The sequence below is a fragment of the Coturnix japonica genome, chromosome 3 (genome assembly GCF_054131305.1).
Source record: "Coturnix japonica strain WE chromosome 3, WE-NBRP24, whole genome shotgun sequence".
Lineage (NCBI taxonomy): Eukaryota > Metazoa > Chordata > Aves > Galliformes > Phasianidae > Coturnix > Coturnix japonica.
In genome coordinates this window covers 18279824-18304197 of record NC_140665.1, presented here as the reverse complement: position 1 = coordinate 18304197, position 24374 = coordinate 18279824, and the positions used below count along the sequence as shown (strand labels likewise).

General features: G+C 48.3%; 1 protein-coding gene across 3 annotated transcripts; it reads right to left on the bottom strand.

The window, feature by feature from the left end:
• Positions 1-109: 109 nt before the first annotated feature.
• Positions 110-23524, bottom strand: VASH2 (vasohibin 2). 3 transcript variants are annotated; one of them, XM_015857295.3, is made up of 7 exons: positions 22996-23517; positions 21198-21286; positions 19552-19608; positions 12730-12804; positions 6438-6819; positions 4616-4728; positions 110-2581 (listed from the first exon to the last, which is right to left on the bottom strand). In XM_015857295.3, exons 1-7 carry the CDS (start codon positions 23275-23277, stop codon positions 2512-2514), a joined length of 1068 nt encoding a protein of 355 aa, XP_015712781.2. In that variant the 5' UTR covers positions 23278-23517; the 3' UTR covers positions 110-2511. The 3 variants fall into 3 exon arrangements, with proteins under 3 accessions (XP_015712781.2, XP_085397274.1, XP_085397273.1); XM_085541147.1 differs by lacking the exons at positions 110-2581; positions 4616-4728 and having other exon boundaries at positions 6693-6826; positions 12638-12804; positions 22996-23524; XM_085541148.1 differs by lacking the exons at positions 19552-19608; positions 21198-21286; positions 22996-23517 and having other exon boundaries at positions 6438-6826; positions 12638-12775.
• Between the last annotated feature and the right edge of the window lie 850 nt (positions 23525-24374).

Below are 24374 nucleotides of genomic sequence, written 5' to 3'. Positions count from 1 at the left end.
TACTGTGTCACTGCGACATTTTAAAACGACTTGGGTATTTTCTGGAATATCACAACCTGGACACTTACCAATAATAGCCAGTGTTAGACACAACAAAAAGTAACCCTTATTCATTACAAAGACTACATGATATTTTATTGAAGTCTCGCATTGTGCGTAAGCATACAAGTCATGAAAAAAACAACAGCATGCATGTTTTCTACATTATTTGACCATTTGGCAGGAAGGTAAAAAAACAGCCACTAGAACCACCATTAAGACAAATGCCATAATAAGCAAGTTTTAAGAGAAATTTTCTGTTGAACAAGAACCACCTCCGAACAGCTCTGTAGCATAAAAGAGCTTTAGTGTAAGTTAGAAGTTAAGAAAAAATAACTCAGATTGCTCTGGATGTTGGTAATAGATTTATACCAACCAATGTTACTTGAGTTAAAGGGTAGTAAACTATGGTTCCATAGAAAAAACTAGAAACATACCAGATACCCTCATGCTATATGATACAGCTGATCACCATGTCAGTTTTCCTACAGTATTTTACCCATGAGAAATCTAAGAGACACAAGACGAAAACTGTCACAAGACACTGGACAGCACAAAGTGTAAACCAAACTCAGTAGCTGATGTCAAATTATACAACAATTTCTACTGAAAGAATTCTTCCCTCTCTTCATCTTCACTCCTGAACCAAAATTCCTATTGTGAACACAGGAGTGAAAAAGGTTGGGGAAAGAGGGATGAGAAAGGCCTCCATGTAGCTGATCAAGTGATCTTGTATAAAGAAGTATAATACATTTGAAAAGCCTTCTTTCCAGGCCTCATGAAGACTGATTACTGAAGAGCGTTTTGCTGTTTGTAGAAGCTTGTTGGGTCTCTGTTGGCTTCCTGTCCTAGTTAGGATGAGTTCATTGACTCTTCTTAGCAAGCAATGAGGTATAGTATACACACTCGTTTCTTTCTGTTTTCATTCATTTCCTGGCTGATGCAGAAGGGTTCTAGGAGCTTACATCATTCCATTTCATTCAGTATTACTGTCATTGCGTTAGAATGCCCTGTCTTCTATGAGATTCCAAAACAAGCGCGTGCCCAGAAGAGGAGGTACGCAAGGCCCATGGCAGTATAATCTATAAGCACAGCACAAAGGATAGAGGCTGGATGTTTGGAATAATCCAGTTTCTATTTAGGCACCTAATGAAATATTTTCAGAATGCAGCGCTCAAATGCTTCCAGAGAACTTCACTAATGTGAAAGGCATGAAGGTCTCTTACCACGTCACTTGTGAATGCTGCCATCCATCGCAGGTCTTTAGCTAAGTCTCACAGCAGAAGAGCAGAGGAGGAGATGAAGCAGACAAGCCTGGCTCTTGGTTATTTCAGACACACAGTGTATTTTATTGCTGAACTTGTTCCAGTACAAGCTTCCTTATTCAGGTCTGACTAAGCAGTTGTTGTGATTACGATGCATACAAGAGAAATTCCCTAGACAGCACAGTGGAAGCTCAACTTCAGCCTGTGATGTCTGATCTTAATATAAGATGTCAAGGCATCACTATCTGAGAGCTCTTGACCTTTCAAAGACAAGGTTCAAAGCTGCACACAAACTTTGAAAGAGATGTGTAAAGACTCAGCAATGTGGACATTTTTTCCATGATTCTAGTAACATATACAAGCAACAAACCATTATTGTGGACTCTCAGCTCTACAAAAACAGCAATCTCTTCTTGTGCTTCAAGCAGTGTAGTCAAGAAAGACAAAAAAGCTTGTGACAAAGTATAAAAAATTATGAAAGTTTAGAAATTCATTATTAATCAATTACCATTATTTTTTAAAAAAGCTCTTTTTTTTTTCCCCCAAGAAAATGCATGTTTAAGAATCCACTTGCATATTACTACCACTGAACGTCTTTCAGCAACATGCACAAAACAATAATAGAGGTGGCAGGACACGTCCAGTGCCATTTTAATACTACCAGGAATGCTGGGAAACAGTACAAAATTGTTACAAAACAATAATACTGATAGTTTTGCATATCTATTAGGATTTGTGAGGTAACGTTGACACTTCAAAAAATCATGCCACTGTTGCACCGGTTGCTTTTATTGCTGAATTGACTATTAATACTGAATGTGATTTATTTTTTTTTAAACACTGCACCCAGCACTTCTTAATACTAAGGGTATGAGTTGTAGCCATCCCAAAGGTACCACCCAGCACAATGTCCAAATTCAATTAATGCTCGTATAGTGAAACACTATTTGTAGAAATTCACATACAACTGGTGTTATGTCCTACATGATAGAAGTGAAGGTTCTCTTCACTGATGCATTTTCATGAACTGAATGGAAATAAATACAGCCACCAAGAAAAATCCTCTCCATTCTATTTTCTAGATAAAACCTTTACTGTAAGCATCCACAAGTTAATAAATAGTCCCATTCCTTTTTCCTTCCAATTGAGTGAGGGTAAAGTGCAGTGGGAAGCACCGAGGAAGCCCTCTGTCCAGCCTATGGCTTAGTTAGATGCGGAGCTGATAGCCCACCTCGTTGAGCGTAGCCAGGTCTCCCTTCTTGTCCACCACCGCAGGCCTACAAGGAGAGGAAAGGAGAACGATCTGGCACTGCCACACAGGAACAGAGCACCAGGAGAACCAGCTACAGCTTACTTCAAACTAGGGCTGACTACATCCAGCTTTCTCACTGCAAGCACGAGCATGCTGGATTTCCTACATAAATGAGCATAACCTGAGCTACTCACGTAGGTTCCCACTAAAGCTCAGCACCAACAAAGAACAAGCCGTCCATGCTCTGGCTTTTACAGCAACACAAGAACTGCTGAGATTCAATTGGTAACAAAAGTCTCAGCCTTCCCGTTGCCTAAGTCTGCATGAAATTCGAGAGCCAGCCAAACAGCCTGAGATGAAGACTTGACATTTTCCAGGCATCTTATAGATTGGTATTATCAAGCCATTCACTTCAGTTATCTCACTGAAACACATGCTGTTTGTTACTACATTCACAACTCCGAGCAAATGAAACTTCAAGACTGAGCAATCAGCAGTTTCTCCCTGCTTAGCATGCAATGGAGAAGCTCCTGTAGCAACATTTTAAACATAAATAATCTTGGCAACGTATAGTTTATGGAAGCATTTGATTTGGTAGTTCATTCCAGGCTCTCAGCTATTCTCACAGAGGAAAAGCAAACATGTCTCAGTACTTAACAGAGGAGAATTATAAAGCAGAACTATCGAGGCTGACTTAATTAAAGAGAGGGAGGAAGAAAGGACACTGGAAACTTCACATAGCACACCTCTCACTGTTCTTGGACTCCCAGTCTCAGCACCAGTGCTATACATCCCCATGAGATGAGATGCAGGGTTTGGTTCAGAATACCATACAACCATAGACAGAGCTGCAGTGCCTGTACTGCACTTCTGTACTACACTGGGAGAAACCCAAAGGGGACCCCCTCCCTCCAAAAGAACCCAGCAGATGAGGCAGGGGGGAGCGGAGCCAGCCATGACTGTAATTACTCATGCATTAAGCCAGGAGCATGCAGTGATGACATCTAAAGCACAGCATCGTGGCCCAAGTATGAATTCACAAGTTAAAATAAAAGCCTGCTGTGAAATCATCTGCTGCTAAACTATCTGGAAGTTATCTTTAGAAAGTTAGCCTAATGTCTTTGTTAGCCACGTTAAAATAAATAAATAAGTGCTGAGACAGTAGTCTGGGAGCCTATTTAAAAAGAGGTGATCATAAATGTGTGACTAATCTGGGTGACGTATGGGCTTTCGCAGTTGTCAGCCTCCTGGCACCGAGCAGTGCAGCTCGAGCGTGACTCTTCCACATCTAAGGTATGGAGTGTGCTGGTGGCTGTAAAAGGCCTGGCAGCTCACTTCTGTCCATTTAGAGGTATCGCTCGCAGTCACTGCCTGTTCCTCCCCACTCAGTTGCAGAAAAACAAATAGCTACGAAGCATGAATGAAGCGGCCCAGTTCTTTAAACCAATTAAAATGAAAAGTTTACAACGGAAGAGAGGTATTTCTGCTTTGGCAAGAAGAGAAAGGCTGACTTCTTCCTTAATACCTAACCTGGACAGCAGCCCAATACCAGGGCTACACACAGGAAATCCAGCTTCTTTCGGAGCAGTAGATAGCTGAGCACCCCACACCTCCGGGAGATCTCCTGTTTCTAATATTTATGTTTGAACACCCCAAAATGTGATCAAACTGCTTTCCTCCCTGTAAAGGCCACCTGCACCCCAAGATATGTTCCTCATTTCTCCTAAAAATATACTGTATAAAAACTGAAAAAAATAAAAGGTGGAATCCATACTTTCACTGTCACAGCCATCCAACACCCAGTAAAGCTGAACCAAACAAGTGTCACCAGGACTTCCAGTGACACCATACAGAGGAGCCATCATGGACCAGTAACCACAGCAGCTCCGGGACAAGCAGCACTACTGGCCTGGAGGGCCTCTCAGGCAGTCAAGATCCTGGTACAGTTTTCCTATAAATGCCAGTATCTACATTCTGTACACTGTCAAATAATAAATATATCATCACCCCCAACTTCGTATGGCAGTGATGGCAGCAGTGACAGCACAGGAGTACTCACGATTTGTCTCTTCTGAAGGGCCGTCTCGGAGGGCTGGCCTGCCTTCGGCGAGGGGACAGCGACTTACCCCGCGACCTCTCCTTCATGGGAGAATGGGCACTTGGCTTCAGAATCTGCAGGAGATGGGGAGGAAAGGGAGAAGTGTTCCATGATGGCAACAATTCATAAAAAAAAGCTTAAATGAAGGGCCTCAGGCAATAGCACAGATGGCACACACTGAGCCCTCAGTCCCTTGGGGCTCATTGAAATGTCCAGGTTAAGAGGAACTCCACTGGCACAGCACTGATGCTTCAGGCTGTTTTCAGCACTCAGTCCTCCAGATCACACCTCTTGCAATCTAAGTGATCTGAATTAAATGGCTCAAGCTCCAAATTAAGTCATCTTGTGACTAACAGGAGCTCAAGGTGGCATTAGGCACAACCTTACTCGTGTGGGCAGAGCTCGGTGCAGGGTTTTCAGCCCTCAAGTGTACAGGGCTGTGGCCTGGGCATTGAGGACAGGACGCAGTGTCATGGCTTGGTACAAACACAGACCTGGTGCCTCTAGCAGAAGCAAGCACTAAGTTCAGGAAGGTGTACACCTGCATGGACTTCTTTAACTGGAGCCCACTTCAAGTGATTTGCTCTCCAGGTGTTATTAGAAATGTATGAATAGAGAAGAAAGGGAAAAAAAGCTTTACTACCATGTAATCAAGCATATTTGCTTAAGAGGACTTCAGGGTACAAGCTGGCATGGCATCCTATCTGTGCCACTGCCCAACATGCTGTTGCTCCTCTAAAGCCCTGTACGAGGCTTCAGCACCTTTCACTGCTGCCTCCTTCTCCCATGCCCCAGGCATGTGTTCAGCAGCAGGCACAGTGTGAAAGAGCCAGCAGTGATGCCTCGCTGGGCCCACCTGGCTGCAGCATGGCCGGAGGACACGGCCCTCTCTGTCCCTGTGGAACCTCAGGGGACTCCCAGAGATAGACACGCAGCAGAGGCAGAGGGAGGGCACCGCTCAACCCCCCCGCCCTACTTGGCAGCACAGGCGAGGGCTGTCCTGCTGCCACCAACGCCAGCAACAGTGCTCTGTCAGGGAGCAGGGAGGCTGCCTCAGCCCCTACCAAAAAGGCATGTAGCTGCCATGTATGAGCCATTCCTCAGCAGGGAAGGGTGTGGGAACCCAGAATAACTTGCATACCACTCCAAAAGAGCCAGCCCCATACTTAGCAATGCACCTGCTCAGCTCCTGCTGCCAGCAGAAAGCTGGAGAGGCCCCAGCTCCCCTTCTGCCCTAGCTGTGACCGGCTTCTTGCCCACAGCCGTGCTGGCAGCATGCTCAGGGACACCCCTCGCCCCAAGGGCAGCCAAACCCTGCAGCCCTCTGGCAGCCAGCCCCCTCTCCCTGTGCTTCCCTTGGTCCTGCCAAGGGTTTGCTTTCCTTCCCTCCCCACCTCACCTACCTCGTGACTGAAGCACGGGTGGTGGGAAGCATGCCCTACATGGAGAAGTGACTCAACTCAACATGTGCCTGCATACCTCAGGGATTGCATTCACGCTCCTCTACAGACTTGCACCTCTCAGCAGATAGAGGAAAGGCCCATTTCCTTGTGCTACAAGCATCCACCCCTATGTAATGCCAAACCTGCCTGATTTGGAGCTGTACAGCAACCCCATAGCTTTGGTCCCAATGGCCTTCTCTGGCCACCCTCAACCAGAGCTAGAAAACATGCAGAGAACAATCTGAGTGCTGACACCTCACCAGCCAGGGGAGAAAGTGGGGTTCCAGTGTCTCCCAGGCTGAAGGGAAGATCCTGGAACTAAAACCAGGCGCCAGACCTACCTTCATCCTCATATCTCTGGCAAACTTCTCCAGCTCCTTCCTGACTTCTGTGCGCATCATTTTGGATACATTGAGGACCAGCTGTTTCCACTCAATGGGCTGAAAGCTGTGAGGCTCATGTGGGACATATAATCCGATTTTGACTTTTTTGACTGTATGCAAGTACTTTTTATAGGAGTCTTCAAATTCAAAGATGAGGTCGCTCAGAGTTCGGTAAGTCAGAGGTTTGTCCATTAGATCCGAGCGCCTGCTCATGCCCAGTGATCCATACCGGCCATTGCAGTAAATCCCAAGCACCACATGATGAAAATAGTTCCCTGAGAAGTGGGTTTTAAAGCTGATGGGGAATCGTTCCACAGAGGGCTGCCCATTTGTTAGGTATCTGTGCACTGAATCAAGGCAAAAACGGGGTTGAGAAGGGAGCACCACATGACAGCTGTAAGACCTCCCAATGATTTTCACTGCCAGGGCCCATGCAAACACAAGCGTATTCTCAGTGTGTCCCAGCAGCTGTCAATATTACTAAAGCCCGTTTTACTGTTTGGAGAATAAGACACAGTTGTTGAGGCAGGAAAGGGCCTGACTCTACCACGCCTGTGGGGAAGAACAGAAAAACAAAGCGATGATGACAGTGCTCAGCCTGCACTGTCAGATCCCTGGGAACAACTTTATCTCACACCAAAACCAAAGGGGAACCGTTGACACTTGGTAGGACTCAGGCTGTTTATCCTCATTTTCACACATTTCTGCAGCTGTTAAGCAGTACAAATAGATCAGAATTCTCTCTGGGGTCGCAGATCCGGGTTTCAATATGACCCTCAGTCTGGCCATTCCTCATACAAGACCAGTTTTGTACATCTAACTCACTGCTGAGATAAAGACAAGCTCCCAGGTTGACAATTACTGTTTCCAGATTAGCACAGACACATATGGCCACCAACAAATCTTTTAAAAAGCAGAATTTGTCCCTGAACTGCTGGCTGGCCACTCCAAACGCACCAGGGGAAGTGGCTGAGGGCCAAGCTTTCTGACAGCAATGTGTGATCTCAGAGGGGAGCTGCATGCTGGCCCAGGTGGTTTCCTCAGGACATCAGTGACCCTCACAGAGGGGGAAGGACAGAAAGATTCCCTCACACAAGCAGGTCTGCATCGGTGCCAAGTCTGCATGGCTCCGTGCTGCTAAACCTGGACAGCCGAGCCCCATCTCCAGGCACTGAGGCCCACAAGGCCTCCTGTCCGCAGGCAGGGCAGGTGCAGTGCTGAGGAATGGCTGCAGCATGCTTCAGCACATTTGAGGTACATCATCTACACAAGTCTGGATGAATTTCACATACTCAAAACATTATTACCACAGCAAATTTGACAACTGCAAAACTCGGCCCACCGTCATCTCATTGAGGTCACCTTGCTCCGGGCCTTAAAAGGAGCATCCTGCATCTATCAAAGTCACATTACAGTAACTTGTCCTGCAGACAGTTTCTTACGGAAGCCCATTGTATTTATCAATCCGTGTAACTGAAAAAGCAGTATCTTTTATTAACACCTACGAAGCGTTCAAACATCGCCACTATTTTCCCTTCATTATGAAAGGGTTTTCTCTCGCTCCCCAGCGCCCTTCTATTGAGCCCACACAAAGCGTGGTGGCCGCCTGCCACACATACACACTTCCGCCACCAGGCCTAGCAGAAGTTGCAATTTAATCTCATTAAACGCTGGGTAGCAGTAAAAGGCTCCTTTGTGGATGGAAATTACCCACCATCAAACAACCCAGGAACAACTGCTGTGGAAATTAACCTTTAGGTATAGGTTGCTTCTGCCAAGGGACTGCTTAATGAGAGTCCCCACCCGAGATGAAATACACAGCAAACGGGCTTCCCCTCCGCCCGTGTGTCATTATTAGTTCTTTTCCTTTTTGCTCTGCCCAAGTAGAGCTGTATTGTAGCAAACAAAAGGCAATGACATGCTGACACCACGGCTGCAATCACATTTCTGAGCTGGGCCTGTAACTGCAGGATGGAGAGTCAGGGAGTAAATTGCACAGCACAATGCTGACACTGCATGGAGCAGGAGAGGACACAGGCAGATGTGAGGACAGCTCAGTGCCCTCCAGATCCTGGTCCTGGTGCGAGTCAAAGCAGCTTCCCAGGGCCCAGCCATGGGGCTACACAGCCAAAAAACAGTATGGAGGGATGCTGATCTCCTCAGATGTCACCCAGGAGACCGACCTGTCACCTTCTGGGTAAACACCTCCTGCCCCCACTGAGAAAATGCACAGACAACATCCAGAGCCCCACCAGAGAACATAGCTACCCGGCTACCATTTGAAATGCTCAGTAGTGCACAACGAGAGGGCAGTGAGGCCCTGAACAGCTGCCCAGAGGAGCTGAGGTGCCCCATCCCTGCAGGCACTCAGTCAGGTTGGATGGGGCCCTGGGCAGCTGAGCTGGGGGTCGGAACTGGGTGGGCTTTAAGGTCCCCTCCAGCCCAAACCAATCTTTGGGTCTATGAACATGCTGAGCTAAGGCATGATCTGAGTCAGACTCCGTTTTAAAACTCTGGAGCAAAACTACATTCTGGATGCTTGCGTTTCGTTGTGTGTTGTTTTTTTTAAATCTGTATACCCACATGATGACTCCAGCAATGCTTCATAGTCAGCCCTTCTGTGTATTAATTTATTCCCTAGTAAACTCTACTACCAAAAAAGTCCCACAGAAATCCCAGCATTCTTGCTCTCTGTTACAGACCATGCCCTAAATAGGTGCTCCCCACTGAGGAGTGCAGAGCAGCTTGCAGCCAGAAGAGGAACTCTTCACCTCCTTCATCTGCCAGGAGCAAATTTAGAAAGGGTTTTCTCTAATGCTTTTTTTTTAAATTATTTTTAAATACATAATCTGAGCGGGATCTTTCCACGTGCTCCACTGTGGCTCCAGGCTTTGGACGCTGACATTTCTGGAAATAGGCCTTAGCAGCTGATGCCATCTACGCAGCAGCAGCTGGCTTCCCATGGCTACTCGAGCTTGTGTTGCTTATGACCAACAGTCTCCCGCAGCCGCTGGGAACCGCTGCCAGCTCAACAGGTGGTGAGAGGACAAGCTGCAGGGTGCCAGCCCACTGGTGCCCAAAGCAAGGGAGCAACTCATGCACCATGTGACAGCAGGCAGGGAAACTCTGACAGCAAGTGCCGGCCAGGACGGCCTGGTGCCAGGGAGGAGGGCAGGGCAGCCTGGCTGGTTGGACACAACTGCTCATGGGAACCTGCAGCTGATGCAGTACTGAAATCCCTGGTCTGCATGGCCCTGCTGACTGAGCAGGGAGCCAGTTCTCTAACACTCAGGTGCAGCCTGAGCTGACTAGTTCACGGCCATGAAGATGAAAGTCATGACAAGCTCTTCCCAGCTACCAGAGGGGCTGCAGCTCTTCAGCAGGGCCCTCCCTGCTTCTGTTCCAGTTAGAAAACAGGTCAGGCTGAAGACAAGCTTGCAGAAAGCAAGGAGGGGATGGAGAGAATGCCAGTATCCCAGGCACCCTGCAGTGACCACAGGAAGAAAATCTGCCCCTAACCAAAGCACTCGCTCCCTGCCAAGAACTTATCTGCAAGGCAAGGGGGACTCCAGCAGAGATAAACATCACCCGGTGATTAAACAGGCAGAGTATAAAGCCATTAAATCATCTCTCCTCCTGGGGCACCTCTGCTCTCCCCATTTAATGACATTATCAGACAGCAGGAGGTCTCATACACTGCACAGGTCTGCTGGTTACCTCACATGAACCAGGACAGGGACACCGCAGTCAGTGGGAGTAAGTTAGATTCTCCTGTCATAGTCAGTCAGCATTCTGTAGACCCCTGAGAATCTGTGCTCACCCTCCATTATTTTGCTCTCCACATTTTAATACAGCAATTGGATACAATTCCCATGGCACCTTTTGGTTTACTACTCCCATTCCTGAACACAAGTAGTTTCAATCCTTGCTCATAATGGATGTGGAGAACACATCATTACTCAGCTGATCTACACCTGAGCTGAGAGGCAGCCCCAGGAGGGCAGCAGGAGGAATGCCTCCAGTTAGATACTGCTGAGCAGCCTGTGAAAGCAACAAGACACAAAGCCAGTTCAGACAGCTATGCAGAGATCTGTGCAGACTGCTGCAATCAATATAATGCTAGAGGATCTGTATGAGCTTTTGGTAATCTCACAGCAGCTGCTCCTTTGCTGTGAGCACACAGAATAGCTCAGATAGAAACATTTCAAAATCCAGCACGAAGGCAATTATGCAAAACTTAATTCTGCACCAAGAGGGACTGCTGAAGTATTTTATAAGAAGTCACACTGCAAAAAGCAATTGCACAAGCCAGTAAGCAGCTCAATTAAATGACACCTGGCTAAGCCACCCCGAGCAAGCTGGGCTCTGAATGGAGGCTCACACTAAGGGTGCACTGTCAGCAACTCCAGGCTTCGCTCCTTTTGGAAGCCAAACACACACACACACACACACACACCAGGATGCTCAACTCAGGTGGATGCAACTCAATGATGTGACACTCAGGAAAGGGAACAGATGGCAGCAGCATCTCAAGTCTCACAGCTGAGCTAAAAATCAGCCAAGGAGATGCTGTTACAGAGATGTGCCTCAGAAACACACCTGGAGCACAACATGAGGCTCCATAAACTCATACACTCAGGTGAGTTTTTTTTACTTGCTACTGATATTCTGTGTGCCCACACCTCGCTTTTAATATAAAATCTAAATATTTAGCTGGTATCTTTTAGCTTCCTTTAATGAACGTGTTACTAGACAACCACCCCAGCAGGCAGCCCTTGTTCTTACACTGTGGATTTCAATGCAAGAACTGGAAAACAAAGGAAAAGACAGCCCTGTCCTACTCTCCCCTCTAAGCCTTCTCATGAGGTAATCTCAAGTAAAAACCTTCCATAAACATTTTGCAAGTACTGTCTTGAGGCAGAAACATCCATTCAAAGCTTAAAAATCCATCCCCAAAGAAACTTCAGATGATACAAAATGGTATCATCCAGAGCTTTCAACTCTTTTGCCCCCACCAAAACTTGAAATCAGACTTGAAAAAAAAGCAGGAAAAAATAATTTTGGAAAAAAAGGCTTTTTCAGAAAGAAAAATAAAATGGACAAAACTTTTCAACCACTAAGGATACTCTCAGGTGACCATGGTCACCTCTGTATCACCAATGTACTCACCCCCGTGTTTGAGTGCTGTGTGGTTCAGGACCAGAAATACAGCACCACAAGACATGCTGACTCTTACCACAACTGCAAAGCAGCATCAGCTCCTCCTGGGGATTCCCTCACCACTTTGTTCTCCAAGTAACACAAAATAGAGTCCTGATACATAGGTAAACATGACAGGCCTTCAGACATTGGTGTCAGTGTGAGCCGCCTGCCGCCACCAAGTCCTCAGGGCTCTCAAGCCATCAGCAGGCCCTGTGCAGGAGGAGGTAGCAGCACACAGGGGTGCAGCTCTCAGACACCCCCTCGCCAGCACCGGGCATTACAACAGGTGCCAATTCCTTCTGCCACGAGAGGGGGCAGCAGCAGCAAGCAGAACACAGCACAGACGTGCTGCCAGGAGCCGCTCTGCGTTGGGGTTTGGGTTTCTTTGTTAGAAATCAAATTTGATCAGCTGTGCTGAAGTATATCCAGTGCACAGCAGTACCTGTAGGGCTGCCTTGCCCTTTTCCAGCATCTGGGGACAATCAAGTTTGTTTATTAGTGAGAGAACAAGGGGGTCAGGAAGCGATTCAGTCTCCAAAGGAAAATACCCTAGTTATTTTCTGAACCTGAGTAGGCAATAGCCATTACATTAAGGTAAAGCACAAACACTTAACTACAGTATACACCTGTGGCTTCTGCATGAACCACAACTGCGGGCTGAGAAACAAAAAGCGAACACAACTTTGGTATGCAAATATTACAAAAACACAGCACAGAACCTACGTTTCTCATGTGTTAACAAGCTTCAACAGCAACAGGCAGCAAACAACTAAACAAAGGAGGGATTGTACAGACACTTGTGGGCACTGTGGGTAAGATCCTGATGTTACACAGATTAATGGGGCAGCAGGCAGCTGATGCTTGTGAACAGCACGCAGCCTCCCCAGCTCCTCCTGACACATCTTGACAGCTCACCAACCCACAGCACAGACAGCCCCCAAAATGTGTACACTCACCTTTGGCTGTGCACATCTCAGACAGCCTCCAGGACAGGTGATAGATTCAACAGTGCTGCAGAGTAGGAAGTGACAGACACATGAAAGGATACATCCCCAGGATGACTGCTTCAAGGCATTTGATAGGTAAGGACTCCCTGGTCATTTCTCTTGCTGTTTCCATCAACCTAGGACAGAGACAAAAAGCTTTTAGTCCTTATGGTTGGAACCAAGTTCCCTTTTACTCTAGGAACCAGACACCCCCATTTCTCATCTCTGCAGGTGCTAGATGTGGTTTGAGGCTCCCATGGAGCTCTGTCCAGGTCACTGTACAGGTCCCTGGAGCTGGAAGGGCCTCAGGAGATGCAGGGGACACGGCTCCCTGCTGGGTGGGTGCAATGACCACAGCAGCACCTTGTGAGAGCGTGACAACTGTTATTGGAAGCGCTGGAAGAACAGCAGCCTCCTGCACCACACTGTATCAGCCCACCCCTAGGGCTACCTATTAGGAGCTCCCTGTGTGCCAAAATCCCTTCTGCACTGCGGAACATGGCTGCACCAAGCTGATCCCCTCAGAGATTATGCCCCTCTTTGAGCTGATAGATATAGATGCAGGCTGGAATTTGAGGCGTTTTATCGAAGTCTGCTCTGTAGCAAGCTCTGCCAGCGCAGATACCTCACATCACTGCAAGATGAGTATCTTCCTGCTGCTCCTCAATGCCTCTGGGCTGCCCTGAATGCAGGACTTCCTACAGGAATGCAGAAGCTGCACATCCCTGGGATCATGGCAAGCTCAAGACATTTATCTGGACTCCTTAAAAATTACCAGGAGGGAGAATAGCGATATGGAGTGGCAGCAAGACAATGCTAAAAACAGAAACAAAGGGTGACTTCTATTTTGAAGTCTCCTCTAACCCTCCCTGAGGAGAGGTTCATAAAAAGAGAAATATTTCTAACAGAGAAGATGATGAGAATATGCATCTCAAGCCATTAATCTATTTTCCCACTTCCCAATTCAGCCATCTCATGCATTCTAAACCTTGTATTCAGTGTAAATAGCAGCGCAGCTTCCACTGCTATTACTGCCTGTCACAGAGATTCCAGGCTAGAAATTATCTTTTCATTTGTAAACAACTGCTCTTTACGTGCTGCCTGCTGTACAGCGGGCACAGCAGAGCCAGCCTGCCTCTGCCACACTCACAATCAGCGACAGGAGCCCCAGCACCAAGCAGTAGGACTGGCAGGGATATAATGAGTCCCCTTCATCCCCCCTGCAGCAATTCAAGGCAATTCCAACGGCTTGGGGTCACCACCTCACCACTGCATGCAGCACCGGCTCTACTAGCAGCTGCCTGCACAAGCTCCCTGCCATCAAGTCGTCAGCTTGGATTTAACATTAATGATTCCCCAGCCAGGGAGGGAGGCTTCAAAGTAATCGGCCTAAATGAGCAGCCAAATTAGCCCCAATATATCTGTCACAGAAGTACTGAGTTCTATTTAACATATGCTCTGCTTACAAGTACAGCCCTTCAAGATGCTACATGATTATCAAGATAGATTTAAATTGACCAGGAGAGGCATTTCACTTGCTTTAAAAAAAAAAGTCACACTGATATACTGTGGCTGAGGACAGATCTCTCCCATTCATTTACATAGCATCGGAGGCTAATTCAGCATGGCAAGCCCTTTTGTCCAGCTCCTGCTCTCAGCATCAGGATGCAAGAATCACAGCCATCCCTGGAAGGACAAGACCGGGTGTGAAGCCCAGGGCCAGCTGTGGGCTGACGGGCCCAGGGGCCACCCTGCAGAACTGTCTCTCCATCAGGTCCAGGTTTCACCTCAGCACGAAGCAAGAGGGTGCTCAGCACTCCTGTGAGTTCCTGGAGCACAGAAAGCCAGCTGAACAGAGCCCTGAGGATCTCTGCACCCAGCAGCACCACCCTGTCATGCCCAGTCTTGGGCAGTACCCAAAGTTTTCTTTTTCCTTCATGTTTGCAACACAGGCCACAGAGTTTGTGGATGACCCAGTTCAATAACCATCCAGAGCCCTTCTGCCTCTCTTAACAAGCCTCAGTTGAACCATGGCCTCAAAACTGCATTTGCATTGGAGACAGCCTTCAGAAAATCCCTAAGCCACCACTCTGCCCCAAGGTAGCATAAGCCAAACCTAAATCACTCCTCACTGATAATTTTCCAGCCTACTTTGAACTGGGTTCTCAAAGGCTTGGGAAGCCACCAGTAAATCCATCCTATTCTTAACCTCACATCTAAGAAGCTCCCCTAATGTTTAAGCTAAGTCTTTATTTATGCAATTTAAATGAGGAGCTATTTCTGCTATCCACGGTGGACATGGAGACCATTTATTAACTCTCCTCTTGCAACAGACATTTATATATACAAAAGGCTGTAATCAACCCTCTCCTCTGCAAACACGACAAAGCAAACCCACACTTACTATTATTATTACAGCCCTCCCTCCCCAGACTTTGCCGCAAGTCATGTTTTCTAGACCTTGGGCAATGTTTCTTGCTTTCCTTTTGTTCTCTTTTCACTCGTAGCCCTTTACTTGATCCCACCACTCCAATACAAACGCTAATTATCTTTTCAATCCAACTATATTTTTGCAAACCAACCCGGTGTTGTTGGCCTTGCTGACTCACACTGTATGTCTTTAAAAATAAACACATAAAATCAGATCCTTCTCTGCAAAACAATCCTCACATCCTCCATTGTGTATCCTCACAGCTGAACATTCCCAAAACCATTCTCTGCAACTGTCCTTACTAAAATACCACCTGTTTGTTCCAATCCACCTCTTGCTCTCCAATATCACTCTGAATCCCAGTTCAGTCTTACAAACCCTTGTCACTTTGTTCAGCTTGGAGCGCCAAGCACAATCATTAGCAAACAATTAGTCTTATCCACACCACTAATGAAAAAAATCATTGACCTAGGACAGTTATTGCACACCTCAACTGACAGCTCTGCCAGACCAAGAACCAGCTATTTGTCCATATGCCACTTTCTGAGTGCAGCTTTTCATCAGCTTGGGTCCCTGTGTCAGAATGGTTTTATTTAGGCTGGATGTCCCGGCCTTATCTGGAAGCTACTAGCAGCCATAGTGAAGGGATCACTTCTGCAGCTTCTCCCTTATGCACAAAAGCCTTTGCAAGCTCATAGAGATAAAATGTGTCAAACTAAATTCATGTTGCCTGTTACTTACAGCTTTACTCTGTTACAGATGATTATTTGCACTAGGGTTTCTTTCCTGAGATTGCAGATAAACTGTAAGTTTCTAGACCTATTTTCTCTCAGTTTTTTTTCCTCGCTCCACCAAAGGGTATCACTGCCTTCCTTTTTCCAACCACACCACACATCCTCCCTACACACCATAACCAAAGCACAAGTGGTTTGCAGGCTGCTCATCAGCTAAGTCACCTAGAACAACCTACACTGCATCCAGCTTATTCATAAACAACTAACTACAAATGCTCTTTGGCTTTGCCCTTGTTCGATTTCACTGCTGAATTCTTACCACGCTGTCTCATGTATTAACTGTGACAAGAAAGGCTACACAATTAAATTTGATAATGAAGATTTAAGAAAGGGAGAAATAAAATTAAAAAAGAAATATCACCAAGTGCTTTGATTCCCTTTTTGCACAGGGTTTGTCTGTGGGCCTTTAAATCCTTCCGGTCATCAGATTCCACACACACAATTCTCCTATGTATAAGACCCTCAGAACCTCACTCCTTTTGACTTCAGGCTCCTGGCAGGCTTACTCTTCCCAAACAAAGCAAAAAGAGAAGTGAAAGGCACCAACGTAAGTAGACAGACATAAAACAGTGCAGCCACCATTCTCGAGGATCTTCCCAACACCAGTTTGAGTTCCCAGCACCAGTGGCCAAAGGACTTCTCCCACACACCAACCATAGCGATGTGAAAGAAGCAGATATTCGAAAGCCTTTGCAGTCTATTGTTTGGGAACAGGATGAGCCCATTTTCCTTTGCAGCCCCATCAGAGTTTCTTAATAATATGGTATGTTGAAATAGTATTGTGGTTTTCCTCCTCCCTGTGATTTGGTTACATACTTCCCACGTGACTGCTCCGATCCGATCACACTCCTCTTGCCATTGATTATCTGCAGCCACAGAACGGCTCCACCTTCACAGCCCAAAGGCAGCTCTATCATTTCTCAAAGCACCAACAATCCATTGTTTATTTGCTTCAGCTGGAGTTACAGTGACCAACTGGCCACTGAATGGAGGGAGCAGCGCAACACCACACCTACCTACCTACCCCATTACTCTGTGCAGAGCAGAGATGCTTGCTCCACATTGTGGCTCATATCTCTATCCTAGAACAGAAGCTTGCAGAGGGTTTATTGCCTGTTGTGCAGCCAGGAATAAAAGTCTGTTAGCACTGAATTAACATTCATAGACTTCAATACATATCCAGAAATAAATTTTGTTTTTCTGAAGCTCTTACATGACCAGTGCTTGGGAGCTTTAAAGAGTGATGACTAAAGAATAACCAGTTTTTAAATCAGATTTGTACAAACAGAAGCTGTAACGTAAGTTCTGCCGTTATAATCCTGCATGAAAAAAGAAAACCAGTCCTATCAGTAAGTGCCTGAAACATACATAGAGAGAGCTCACTCTCACACCTACCACATATCGTATCAGTAGAGCAGAACTCCACTGAGTGTCCTTCACTTACCCAATATGAAAGGCCTAAACCAAGGACATCACCCTGGGTCACGACATCCATGCTATGCCCACAAATCTGGGTTCTGTACAAGTACAGCAAACCCAGGCAAGCTAAGATCCAGTTTCACATACACACTGCCAATACAACAGAAACAAGACAGTTCTCTGGATCACATCTCTCCCACCCCTGACTTACAAAGCCATTGCAGCACAACCCAACACTCTCAGAAGCATCATCTGAGTCTAGACAAACTCACAGGGCGTCAGGCAGTCTAGATGCAACTCGATGGCCAACTGACTTTTTCATAAAAGGGATTACAAAGACAGAGTTGTATCAAGCCTGTGTTGCTTAATGTTACGTGTTCCTACGGATAATTTATGCTCTCCTTCCTAAGCCCAGCCAGACATTTTTATTCTCTCATGTATCACATTGATGCTGACAGTAAATCTCCATAATAGTCCTCCTCCATAACAGAAATACTCATTAATATGCTCCAGCTGCTTTAGGACACTTTCACGTGAATTTATGAATATTCATCGTTCCTACCTAGCGCTCTACTTCTTTGTGTCCAGCCACCACTCATGAAGTCAGGCTGCCAGAGATCTCGTAATACTTTCATTTGCCTGAGCCTTCATAATATGAAATAAACAATATGCTCAGCATCAATAAATCACGACTCTGGTAACAGCCTCTGCTTCCAAGAGCTGGTAGGAATGGATAGTGCAGCATCTTGCCAGATCCACTCGCAAATACAAACCTTGCTTTGTCAGCAGGTTCCTGCCTTATTTCAAAAGCGAGTGAGGGATCCCACACACATCCTGTGCCATCCTGTCCATTATGTCAAGGAGCAAACCAGTGCAGGCTTAGCAGCTAACACTGTGCGAGTCTAATGGAAGAGAAAGGAAGACAACTGTGCCAGGCAAACCAGCGCCTAGTAGCCAGACCATTTCCAGAGCCCCTTGCTGTAGCTCTCCTGAAGTCCTGTCACCACAAAGTAGGCTGCTCAGAAGCCGCTGCAACAAGAAGTCAAGCATGAGTACCCAAGCCACAAACATTAAAGGCAGATAAATGGAAGAAATTAGACCACTTAGAAGAGGATCAAAAGCCCTGATTGTGTCTCCATGCTGATTCCCTTTAAGGAAAAAGCACTGTCCTCATAAGCCAGACTTTCATCAAGCCCCAGAGAACACAGCCATTTCAAGTAGTGAGCTCATCTCATCTTCCACTTCCTTGGATGAAAGCAATGGGACAACTTTAAAAATGAGTGACCAGCCCGAAAACTGGTTTAAGTGTCTGCAAACCCATTCATCATTCAAAGCACAAGATTTCTTCTAAACAAGTTCCACCAGTACAGTAAAATTACACAGAAAGGAAGTGGGAAAGATTGCTGTCAGCAAGGTGAAAACTTGAAGTCTAGAGCCACGATGGGAAATATAGAGCGACACACTATTAGCGACAGACAGCTGAGGAGAGCCAGACAGGACAGCCTACAGGAGTCATTACATTCTGCTTGTCTAAGTTTCGCTCTATAAAAAAGACAAAGAGTTGTCAATATCACCTCCCACCCCTATCTGCCAACGTACAGGGTCCTTTCAAAGAGCTGTCAAAATCATGATGCAGTTCTTACACGCAAGAGGCCCCAACTTTGTTGCCACACTCCCTGCACACATGTTGATATTTGTATTGCAAAACTCGCTGTCATCCACACCAAGGGGAAGGACTGACAAATTGACCAGCAAAGGGAGAACCAAGACCATGACTCAAGCTATTCCTTGCGATCCTCAAAGGTGAAATAACTGAGCACAAAACAACATCAGAGACAATGCCAAGCAATGTGCACAGTTGATCTCTTCTTACCATCAGCAATGGTATTATAGGGCAAACCAGAATATCCAGACCTACATAGTTTCCATAAAAACAGCCCAGCCCTCCCAACCCAACACCAGCAAACAAGAACTGAATTTTTCCAGCCCTGCCCATTCAAGCTTGGCCAGCACAGTGTGGACACTGAGCAAGTTCAGCCCTTGCTGGCGTGCTATGGGTCCTCGTCACAGGAGGCAGCAAGCTGGGACTCCTTGCAAAGGCAGTGACACACAGCTATGGCTGTGCCAGGGCAGACTGTGGCACTAGAGACCTCCCACACCACTACATTGCTTTGCAACAGCTGAGTGCCTTCAGTATTTACGGGGCAGCAAGACAGTGTAGCACCTCCAAAGACACTTACCCACTTAGAGGTCTGCTTTTTCTGATCTCAAAGAACTGAGTTCCTGTGTGATTGTATCTGGATTTTGTATGTTAAGGAAAGCAACTTAAACAGACAAAGAATAAAATCACAGTTTATGACATATTAATCCGCATAAGGTGGAGGATGAAGCAAAAAGGTCACTCGTCTAATACGACACATTTGGCATTTGTGAGATGTGAATTCTCTTTTCCTTTAGCTCCTATTTGTCATTGAGCTGCATTTGAAAAAGAAATGGGTGATAGTTTGAAAAGAAGCCTTCCCTTCAAGCAAGAGCCCAAACCAACCAACAGTACTCATTGTTTCAAAGAACTGATTTCCTTTGTAAGTTTTAACTTGGTCAGCCTGTAAACTGACTGCATGGCAATACATCTATTTATACCTAAGAAATATAAATCATTCCCTAAAATACACAGTGCACTGAAAATGGGACTAGCCTGCTAAGTGCAACTCAAGAACAAAAGTTAACACCTCGAGCATACGAGAGTTCCTCACAAAGGCTGGCAGAGGACAGACACCCAGCAGCCAAACCCCATGGCTGTATGATGTGATGACTGTGTGACCATTGCTATACAGATCTTCAGTTTGCATCAGGGTGTTCAGAACTCACTTCAGTCAGAGTTCAGAGACCTCCAGAAAAAAAAACAAAGACAAAAAAAACAACACTTTCCTTCCCTCCCACCCACCTCTGAAACTTAATTCATGAGGCCCTTCCACAGAGTGCTCTGAAAACATACGGCCTCCTTCATCCCTCAAAGGAAGCCAGGATACTGCTCCCCAGTCCCAGCTCACTTTGAAGCCTTTTTGAACACAGAGCCAAACCCGACCTCTGAGACTTGTTCCTGCTCCACAGTAAAGTGCAGCATTTCAAAACCACTGGAGGAAAAGATGGGGTTTTTTGAGCTGCATGACATGGCCTCCCCTTCAGTGCAGCCCTCCCCCCTGTAGCTCTCTCTGCCCAAGGGGGGTTGCACAGCAGTGCCTGCCCTGCAGCTGCTGCCTGGGCTTTGATCCCAACCTCTGCCCTGCTATTTTTGGATGTTCCTCCAGCTGCCACCCAGATCCCTTCCTAATCCTTACCAGGACTTGATGTTCATTCCTCATCTTCACTACTTCCCCCAGCGCACTCACACACAAAGGGAGAGTTTAGAGAAAAAGCAAACAGAAAAGAGCAGCCAAGTCAGCATCCAGGCCAGCAGCTGCTTCCCCCAGCATTATCTGTCAGTGTGGGGAAGGGCTGGCTATCAGGCACAGGGCAGTGACAGAGCAGCAGGGAGGCCAGGTTGGGATGTGCCAGGCTAGTGAAACCTCCAAGCAGTTGGGACATGCAGAAAGGGGCCTTCGTTATCCCCCTCTCTTAACACAGCTGTCCTAGGGACAGGCTGCAGGGCTGGAATGCAGAGCCATGTTCCAAGACCTTCCTCCCTCCCACAGCTCCCACTTTGCTGTGGCTCATTACACTCCTCAGAAAAGGCTCAAGAAGTCCGTAGCGGTGCTGAGGTGTCCTTTCTCCCCCAGTGATCCCCAGCCCTTGTGACTGGCTCCAGCAAACCCTGCTAAGCCATGAGGCAGTGCTCCATGCTGGACATGGTCAGCCTTCTTTGCAAGAGCGTGCACTGGGAGGATACTGCAGCATCTTCATGTAGGTCTGTATTGCCTGCAGCCATTCCGGGATGGACATAGAGAGCTTGTAGTTGGGCACTGGCGGCACTGAGGGCTGAGCACAGAGAAAAGAAGAAGAGGTCAGACATTGCTCCCCACAGGAGGCTGAGTTACTAAGACAGAGGCATGCACTTAACGCCGTGCAGCACTGCAGCACACAACTCACATCTGAGTGAACTTAGGCACAAGACAAAGCCATCCCACTTGTGACAGGGACCGCCTGCACCCCACAGCATGGGAACAGAAACACAATCCCAGCACTTGCCAGAAATGGATTGGTGGGGCCAAAAGGCCATCTGAGGGCACCAGAGAGCTAATGGTATTAAGACACTTAGGGATAGAGACTGTACCATAATGGGATTTTTTCAGAAATCCCCTAAGGCATCAGCTGGTGCCAAAGCACCATCAGAAGCCCAGCCCTCAATCCACATCTAATCCCCACAGCTACGTGGCTCCTCAGCCCACAGCCACATGCGGAAGGGACAGATCCTCGTCATCACCCAGCTACTGCAGGGGCACGGCTGCAAAACAAAGGGTCAGCACCTATAAAAACACACGGTGCCTCCATCCTATGGACCTGGCTGCCCAGGCTCCCACCCTCACTCTCAGTGAGCTGCACAGTGTTTGCTTTGTGACAAACACCTCCCAAGGAGACCAGCACCCGCATTCAGCTCACTGCTACTGTCAGACAGTGTAGCCTCAGAAAAGGGAAAGGAAGAGACACACTGACACACAGCAATGTGTTCTTAGTGGGAAGCGGCCAGATGGCTGTGACTCCAATGTGCCGCCAGCACCCTCAGTGCAGCAAGAGAGATGGGAACCCTGCAGACAGCTCTGCTGCCACAACAAGTGACGAGTGGGGACTGTGAGCGTTTCTTAGTACAAATTCCCAGGCATACGCTCTTCATTAGAGGCAGTTCTTCCGTTTCACAAGTTCCTTCCACCCCCGGCCCCTTCGGTTTGGATGGACACTGAGACAGGGCTCAAGTTTCAGGAGCAGAAATAGTTAAATAAATAAAAAAAAAGAGTGACTGAAGGTTTCCAGATGTAACACCATGAGAGCTCGCAGCAAGAAGGGCTCTGCACTGCTCTGCATCTTGGGATGGTTCCAGGCACAATGTGGCTATGCAGGAACCAGGCCCACGCTGCTCACACCACGACCAGGCAAGTTGATCTGGGCCGGCTGTGTGCTGGGTCAGCGGGCAGAGCTCCACCTGCCCTGATCTCAATCCCTGCGTGCAGCTCCTGCTTAATGCCACTGGCAGCACAAAGGACCCAGCACAGCCCAGGAGGTGCTGAGTGCTCTCAGGGACCAGGGGGCATGAAAAATACCAGATCCCAGCTTCATAACCACAGCTCCATCCCCGGTGTCCAGAAGCACACAGAGATGGGGCACAGGCAATGGGGGGAGGTGACGGGGGACAGAAGAACGGCTGCAGCTCCCATCCCTACCCTCATCAATCTGCTGGGAGCCCCCTCCATTGCTCTGGTCACACTTTACACCAGGCTCAGACCGTCACTATGTCACAGCATTTGCCGCCCGGCATTGTCCTGCTCCTCATAGCACGGCCCCTGCAGAGCATCGGCTCCAGCCCGATCCACTCCAGTGAGATGTCAGCGCTGCCGATCGCGTGTTTATAAAGCAAGCGGGATCCAGGAGCAGCACGACGGGAGACCCTGACCCTGCATCGCTATTTCTAAACCCCCTCCCACCGGCGGGTCTCGGTAGGGCCGCATCCCGCTCCCACCGCCCCGCATCCTTACCCGGGCCAGGCAGGCGGCGCTGCGGATGGCGGCGGCCACGGCGCTGCCGTCGGGATGCACCCGCTCCACGTGCCCCCACATCCGCTCCCAGGTCTGCCCGTCCAGCGGGAAGCCGCTCTTATTGACGAGGAACAGCACCCCGCCGTCCCGCTGCTCCTCCTCCTCCGACCCGCCGCCGCTGCCGCCGCCCGCCGCCCGCGGCTGAGCGCTCCGGGACCGGCCCCCGCCTTTGGCCGCGGCCGACACCCGGCGGGAGCCGCCACCGCCCGCCGCGCCCGTCATGGCCCCTCCGCCATGCCCCGGGCGGGGGGCGACCGTGCCCCGCCGCCGCTGTCTGTCGATAGAGCTGGGTGTAGACGTGCGTCCCGCTCCGCGCGGTGCCGGCCCTACCGGCAGGTACCCGCCCCCCGCGCGGCACCACCAGCCCCGCCGCACGGACACCCCGGCCGGGCCGCTGTGCGGGTTCTCCGCTCCATGCCGCCCCGCCGTTACCACGAGACGGGCCCCCGCCTTCAGCGCGCCGCGATTGGCGGCCGCAACAAAGAGGGGCGGGCCGAGGCGCTGCCCGGCCCGGCCGCCACCACGGCGCCACCCGGCGGACCGGGACCGAGAGCGGAGCTGCGGCACGGGGAACACCCCAACACGGGGCTGGATGACACCAAGGCACCGCTGAGCCCAGCCACACAAGCAGCTGCTTAACAGCAAGAACCACGCTGTCATATAGCCCAGTAGGGGGCACCAAGCGAGCGACAGCTGGCCCCTCACACACACAGCATGGCAGGAGCCCAGCGCTCCCCGGTCTGCTCTCTTCAAGCTGCAGGGCTAAGAAACACTCCGAACCCGCGGCCTTGTTCCTCACACGGAGCTCGGTGCCACCACAGCTGCTTTCTGGGTCAAACGAACTAATTGGATCATTAAGCCGTGCCAGAAGGTTCTGACCTTCATTATTTCCAATTGCAGACTCACTCACGCTCAGCATTCAGAACGCCCCGCAGTGCAATTACACAACCAACAGAGGGGAAATTAATGGCTCTTAATTGCACCGTAGCAGCAAGATGATATTAGCATTGGTGCTGCTTCCAGCTCCTTCCCCTGCTGCCCACTGTACCCACAAAGCCCACCGTGGATGTGCAAACTCAAGTCCAGCTCCTGATAAACCTCCTTTGGTGCCTGGGAAGGAAAATCAAACTCATTTGTTTGAACTTTTTGTCCCGATCTGGAAATCACGCTGGAAAGAGATTTGCTTAGTAATGAACTGCAAGGTTAAACGGTGATAAGGATGTCACCATGGTAATATGTTAATGGTGAGATTGCAGGAGTGGTTTGCATAACCACTAAGAGCCATAACTTTATGTGTAAATCAATGTGAACATAAAAGC